This window comes from Cydia pomonella, chromosome 2 (assembly GCF_033807575.1).
Source record: "Cydia pomonella isolate Wapato2018A chromosome 2, ilCydPomo1, whole genome shotgun sequence".
In the NCBI taxonomy this organism is placed as follows: domain Eukaryota; kingdom Metazoa; phylum Arthropoda; class Insecta; order Lepidoptera; family Tortricidae; genus Cydia; species Cydia pomonella.
Genome location: NC_084704.1, coordinates 32,139,286 through 32,146,782, shown reverse-complemented (window position 1 = coordinate 32,146,782; position 7,497 = coordinate 32,139,286). Strand labels below are relative to the sequence as shown.

The 7,497-nt window shown below is 36.7% G+C and overlaps 1 protein-coding gene across 1 annotated transcript; it reads right to left on the bottom strand.

Moving 5' to 3' along the window:
• Positions 1-119: 119 nt before the first annotated feature.
• On the bottom strand, positions 120-2,835 carry LOC133515374 (uncharacterized). The gene is made up of 3 exons (XM_061847901.1): positions 2,643-2,835; positions 1,676-1,998; positions 120-786 (listed from the first exon to the last, which is right to left on the bottom strand). Exons 1-3 carry the CDS (start codon positions 2,683-2,685, stop codon positions 697-699), a joined length of 456 nt encoding a protein of 151 aa, XP_061703885.1. The 5' UTR covers positions 2,686-2,835; the 3' UTR covers positions 120-696.
• Between the last annotated feature and the right edge of the window lie 4,662 nt (positions 2,836-7,497).

The following is a 7,497-nucleotide window of genomic DNA, read 5'->3' as shown; positions in this document are numbered from 1 at the left end:
CTTATGACACGGGCCTAGCCACGAGAGAAAAACATTATAATACGATAAAATTTATTTATAACGCAGCCATTTTTAAATTCATTACATTTTTTAGGTTATACTTGTTGAAAAAGAACATCTAAAAGAACACTTAATTTATTAATTAATTATATCAAATTCAAAACATATTGGTAAATTTTGACAGCATGTCTACTCTGTCTTCTTATAGTAAAGAAGAAGAGAGAAGAACTACGAATAATTGCAACTGTACATATTTACATCATTCGATCAAAATCAGAAAAACAGGACCTATCGCCAACATGGAAAATTCGAAAATCGTTATCGCTCTTCACTTAACTGCATATTTGAGCGAGAGAGATATCGTTAACGATTTTCGATTTTTCAATATTGGTTCAATCTAACTTAGGTGACGTCGCGCCAGCGCTATACGCCTCCCATATTTAGACTTCGGTCTCCAGTCTGCATACATCGTCATGTTCTATAGAAATGCAGTATTTCCATATAATGTGATGCTGTAAACAACGTACGCTTAACCGGAGACCAATACGTTTAGGAACTCGGAGGCTGATGATGCGGGATGCAGTGCATTCCTATTTGTCCCCGCCCCACATGGAAATGGTTTATATGGAAACACCTATACCCATATATGCTCGGCGGGGTCAAATGGGAATACGCCCGGGACGCGAAGACTCTGGATCAGTGTCCGTAGTAGGGGTCGTGGTGGTAGGCCGGCGCCGGCGCCGCGTACTGCGGCTCATACTGCGCCTGCGCAGGGTACGCGGGGGCCTGAAACAAATATGTCCTTAGATTAGTATTTTTTTTAAATATAACATATCTCATTTAATCTTCGAAACAAATAGTCCATATTCCATAAAATTTAAATTACAATTTAACAATTAAGCACAAAAATCACTATGTCAAAATTTAAAATCTAAAACCGAAACGCATGCACATAAAAGACAAAAAAAAGCAAACAAAGACACTATTTAAAACTAACTAAAAAAAGCAATTAATTAATATACTGCCCTACTTATAATATCAACTCCATTCCGACTCCCACCCAGTCCAAAAGTGCCAAAGATACTTGCAGCATTGCCGCGCTGGATGGCAAGTGATATTTGTTGGACTAAGTAGGAGCTTGAACGGGATTAGTATTATCTAAAATAAATGCAATTTGATTGAGGCCACAAGGTACTCAAAGTATCAGGTCGCTTACATACATTGTGCCTATCTACCACTTTTGGTGGCCATAAGACGCTTGATTTTATATATAACGTATTTTTGGCCCACCATGTATAATCGGGACCGGCAAAACTACTTATGTTACGTATCTACGTACCTACATACCTACCTACCTTTAATTAGCCTAACATATACGGTTCTATCGATTTTGATTTTTTTATTAGATTGATTATTGAGGGCAGCTAAGAAATCCCGTTCTGCTAATGCGTTGATAGGTAATGGGATAAGTACAGAACCTAAGCCAAATAATCATTAATTAAAAGGAAAAATAAGGTCTCCTAAGGTCATTATCACGTAAAAAGCACGTAGGATTTGGCAACTACAACTCAACGAACCTTACTTAGGTTTAAAAAATTCTCCTGTGTAATGTCAGCCTTATATAATCTGTTAAAATGTTAAATACAAACAAAAAAACAAGTTTTCCTTCACATACCTGAGGATAGCTTTGGTAGCTCGGCTTCTTCTTTTCCACCACGAGTTCTATCGGCTTCTTCTTCAGATGGTACTCCAAGAGCTCCTTCAGCTTCAGCTTGGTGGTGAGCACGTTGGCCGCCAGGGCTTTGTCGAAGGCCTTCAGCTCCTTGATCTTGGCCTTGATGGCCCAAAGGCCGTCCTTGAGCAGGTCCAGCTTGCCGGGCTCGAGGTCATCTTCTTGGTACTCGTCGTGGTCGTAGGAGGGCGTGTCGTAGGCGGCGCGGTAAAGCTGCTGCTCCTCGGCGTCGAGCTCGCCGAAGCGGGGCACGTGCCGGGTAAGCACTGGAATGTGTAGGTGTTGAATACTTCCGTCAATGAAGTCGCCATCTGATATATCGGAGCGGCCTACCTAGCTACCTCTTCACAAATTTCTAAACAAAGTCTGTATTATCAATACGTTAATATGCATGTTGATTTTGACCACTTTAGTCGCTCCGATATATCTGATGGAGAGTGTACGAGTAGAAAGCTTTCGCCACTTACAGTGGTTAGTTACATTAGTTGCCAGTGGGCAACTAATGGCTATACCGCTATACTTATTTTAGCGATTGACGACATGCGAAAATACGTCACAGAACTTTTACGGCGAGATACTCAGTATCGTATTGCATAAAGTGAGTGCACAGGATGACTCACTCTACAACGGTCTGGGCCCGGGCCGGAGCGCCCGACATATCAGTTTTCTATAGCAAGGATCACGTGATCGCCGTCACCTATCATAGAAAAAGAAGTGCCGAAAGCCACGTCCCGGGCCTGGACCATCCTAGCGTGAGTCATCATTAAAACAAAATACAAAAACTGGCCTTAAAAGTTAGAAAGAAGAACTGTCGGAAAGCACATGTATAGTTTATTTTTTGCTTAGAAAATTCTTACTTATTTAGTGAATAGATCCTCGTATCGTTAATATAAACATAAATGGTATTTACCTGGACTGAGCACCAACACTAGACAAATAGTGTAACGGAACATTTTCAAAATGTAGAATGCACCACGTCACCTCACCCGACTAGGCAGAATGTGAACACGAAGGTTGCAATGGACGTTTTGCGATGGCAATGGCGCCAGCGTTTGTGTCTACCCTCAAATTTCAACAACGTCGAAGATATCGGTCACCTTACCCGCCAGTTTAGCAGTTATGAACATACATAAACTTAAATTTACTTAAGATACATTGCCAAATTGCTTATAGCCAAAGATACATTGATTAATTAAGATGTCTAAGACAATTTGCACAACCACAGATAAGATAATCACTCGAATAATAACAACCCTAAAGTCCCTAAATAGCCGAAAGGGATAGTGCCATTAGAAAAGGACAACATGATTCGTCCCTGAATCACTGTCAAAGTTCGGTTTTGTAGGAAGTTTACTTTCTGTACGGTAGTACCAAAGACACATTGATTGAGTAAAATACGTAAAATCTTAGACAGTTTCGTGCTTCAAATTTGACAGGTAAACGAGATGGCGCTGTACAGCTTCATACACTTCGCGGTACCTTACCCTGATTGTCAAAAGTTGACGTTTGACAATTCAGTGACCGCAAAACAGATGGCGCAGTGCTGCGCCATTGCGCCATCTGTTTTGGATATCCAACTTAGGGGGTTATAAGTTAAGCAATGTACTTACTTTTGTATTTTATGTTTGAGCTGATGGCCTAGTTGCCAATGCTCGTAATAAATTAAAAAAAAAATTAAATTAGGGGCACGTTTTTTTACACTTTACCTCTATATGAACAATAAATTTTCTTTGATATAGCATCCATACAAAAAGAGATTTTTTTTATCCACTTCTAAATATTTTCCGTTCTTCATGATTTTTTAGTACTTATGTTATTAATATATTTACTTTTATTCTAAATTTGCAAAACCAAAAAGTGAAACCTATAAACCTGGAATATATTTAGAAGCGATCGACATCAAAATCAAAGTGATTTGTTAAAATTTAGTTAGTGGAAACCGTTTTCTCCTGAAGTGGAATTTCATAGAAAAAGTACCGTTATTTCGTTAGGATCGCAAAATGGATCGTTATTCTTCCCTCATAACATTTACAAACCATTTTTGTTATATCGATCATCTTCAATCTTCAATCTCAATCGCATCCGCGCGTGTTGGAAGGTCCGCCCCCTGTAATCAGTGTGATCTAAAAAACTTAAACTTGACATTGCTAGTGCACGCCAGTAAGCGGTGCTGCCACTTACACGCACGTTCCCTGTAGGGGTCGTGTACTTCCTACAGGGAAATGTTAGGTATCGCTATGGGTAGAAAAACCGTAAAGCAGGAAACAGGAGCGTGATAACTATTTACTTTATTTTATCTGCTTTAGAGGAAACATTAGTGGTCATTTTTCAGTACAAAGTTTCTCGACATTTTACTGTCTGGATTTTGGCCCTAGATTATTTTTTTCATGAGTTAAATATTACAAGTATCTGTGCCTGGATATTTTGTTTTTTTTTTTTTAATAATTTTTATTATAAGAATTAGATTACTTTAAAAAGGGCTAAAACGGCCAAATAAATGGGCCGTAAACAAACTCCTAGCATACAAAATTGACAACAATAAACTCAAAAATCAAAACAGCCAGACATAAATAATTTCTTTCTCATTCCATTTCCAAAATTTTGTTACGATTGGTTAAGTTTTGGAGGAGAAAAATGTCGAGTGCAAAACCTCGATTCCTGAGATTTATACGCAAGATTTTTCGCCTGAACTGCAGTTGTCCTTATCGCACTAATATTAGGAGCCGCCATCAGCCGACGGAGATATTTACCTAAAATTTTCAAAATTGAGAAGGGACTCAGCTGGTATTCGCTGGTGGTGCAGCGTCAAGTTTAATCAATCGCTAAATCTGGTAAGACATTATATTAAATGCATCTTATCGCTGTTTTAAGCAGCAATATCCTTCACAAAGGTGTTGGGAGAAATAAAAGAATATAAACATGATACATTACTTATATTTTTTATCATAACTTCTCATCTTTGGTTTGTCAGCTTTAAATAATAACAGGTAACGAGTCTGCAAAGAGCGTGACTTACACGTATCCGTACATTTAATAAAACGAGATTAAAGATAAATGAGTGCGCTTATATTTTAACATTTATTCAATATTTTAAAACCCATAGGTACTGTGAAATCTTTTTTTAGACGAGCTACAAATAGTCTTGTAAGAGACTTCATATGCTCGTAGAATAAAAACTACCTAAATCAATATTTGAAGTACCAGACCAGACTCATTTTGAACACATTTTCATTTTATTTTAGAGACAGGTGACATCTCCTGTACCTACTTATATGTATATAACAACTTATCTACAGGCTATAATTCAAACGGCTTATTATGAAATATAGGTACATACTTTTACTAATTTACTTATAATTATACACCCAGATACCTTGAACCTTAACGTACAAATGGAATAATAAAATTAAAAGATGGTTTAAGATTAATACTTATGGAATGTTTAAACAACCGAGACGTGGAAGACTGGTGACAGTGGTAGCACAACAGGAATTAAGTAACACCAAACCGAAACACTACTTTTAGTAGCATCCTGTCAGAATGAGATCAATTATGTGAAGTAATTATAAATAGACTAAATTTACTCAAGTAATTAAATAGGTACGTACACGTGACGTTAAAGACATAATATAATGTGCGTAATTGAACAGGTCTATCAGATCCACTTTCTTCAATGGATTTGTATGCTTTTCTAATATTTCAAGTGGACTTTGTCTTTTTTCAAGGAACAAGAAACGTAATGACTATATTACTTGAATCAGAGACATTAAGTCTACAGTTTGCGGCTTTGTCACATACCTACGGCAGCGGCCTACGCAAGGCAAACCAGTGAAATGACTTTTTAACAGCAATGACCATTAGCCACTAAAAAATAAATTGGTTGCATTTAATTAAACTTGATTCCCTAAATATACACCCGCCAGTAATGACCTAACCCATTAGGTTTCGGTGAAAAAAAAAGACGAATGCTTACTGTTGATCATTGTGTGAAAGCGTGATACTTGTAGGTATTTTGAATAGTTCGGATGTGGTTTAGCCCGATCAACGAGGAATTTGGTCTTAATAAACATTAATTATGATTACCAACTCGTGTGTAAGTTTGCAAGACTTATAGATGTGCAATTTGCGGAGTTTCCAAACAGATCGAAAATTTCTCGGAATTTTCAGAATGTTTTCACATGAAATAAAGGAAACTCTGCAAATTTTCGACCATGTGGAAATTTCGCAAACGGTTCAAAAGGGCACATCAGTGGCAATACAATCAAGATAAACTCGGTATTGATTCAACGTTCTATAGGACGTTTTAGGATAACCATACACTTAGATGTATTTAGATGTACTTATTAGGTACCTACTTACATACAGGGTGGGCAAATAAGAAGTATACATTTTGTTTTTAAATTTTTACTGTATTAAGTTCAAAAATTATTAAGTATTGTTTTAAAAATATATTCTTCAGGGTTGGCAAATTCATGCGAAACATAATGTCTGACATATGTCCACCTCTAACAGCAGGCAAATGTAAGCCCTTATCATCCCAATTTTCAGCATCTATTCGCACATTTTTCGCATTATCTTAGTACATTTGTGTCGAATAGTCGGTTTTAACTGTTTAAATTTCATCAGCTCGTTAGCATAGACACGTAATTTTAGATAGCCCCACAGAAATAAGTCAAGAGCTGCAAAATTTGGGGAATTTGGGTGCAAATCACTGTCACTTTTTTTCAAAATTAATCGAGCAAACAATGTGTTTTAAACAACAGAAACATTTGAGATAAAATTGCTTGCTGCTAGTGGTAGACATTTGGCAGAAATTATCTTCGTATACAATTGCCAACCCTGAATAATATATTTATAAAAAAATATTTAATAAAATTTCCACTTAATGTAATTAAAATTTAAAAACAAATTGTATCATTCTTATTTGTCCACCCTGTACATACTCTAAAAGACCGCTTTTAGACTAGTGAATAGAAATAAAACTAGTTTTAATTACCAAATTAAATATACAAATTAGGACATAATTAAATTTATTTTGATACATATATAAAAATAACTATGCATACTCGTAATTATTTGGAGCGGGTTACTTCGTAAAGTTTTCTGTTTCTGATTGATTGATTGAGACAGACCATATTGGGAGGTCTTCACTGTTTGGGATACGTACGTACTCTGCGTACTAAGGAAGTTTGGTGCGGTTTTTGGGGTTCCGTAATGAACTAAAAACCCTTATAAATAGTTTCATCATGTCCGTCTATCTGTCTGTCCGTCTGTCCGCCCGCGGCTTTGCTCGTGATCGTTAGTAAAAGAAAGCTGAAATTTGACACGGATCCGTAAATCAGTTACGACGACAAAGTCTTTAAATAAAAAGTACTTTTTTTAGGGGTATCTCCTACACGAAAAGTGGGGATGTTTTAGCAGCACACCCTAATAGTGTGGACCCTGTTGGTCTTTCAAAACGATTATGGCTCTTCAAGAGCCATTTCTTAATAAACAATATTTTCGGAAATAATTGTTCTGAAAGAAAAAAATGTGTCTCCCTCTAACTTTTGAACAATGGATCCAAAAAAATTAAAAAAAATCGTGGAAGTTGCTTAGTAACTTTCAAGGAAAACTATAGCAAACATGATCGGTTGACCCGTTTTTGCAAAAGTCTACATTTGACAGATTGCTAACTACGGAACCCTACACTGAGCAAGAGCATGGCTTTTCGCCGGTTTTTAAAGTTATTTAAGCGGAGATAGGCATCAATCAATAACGAATAA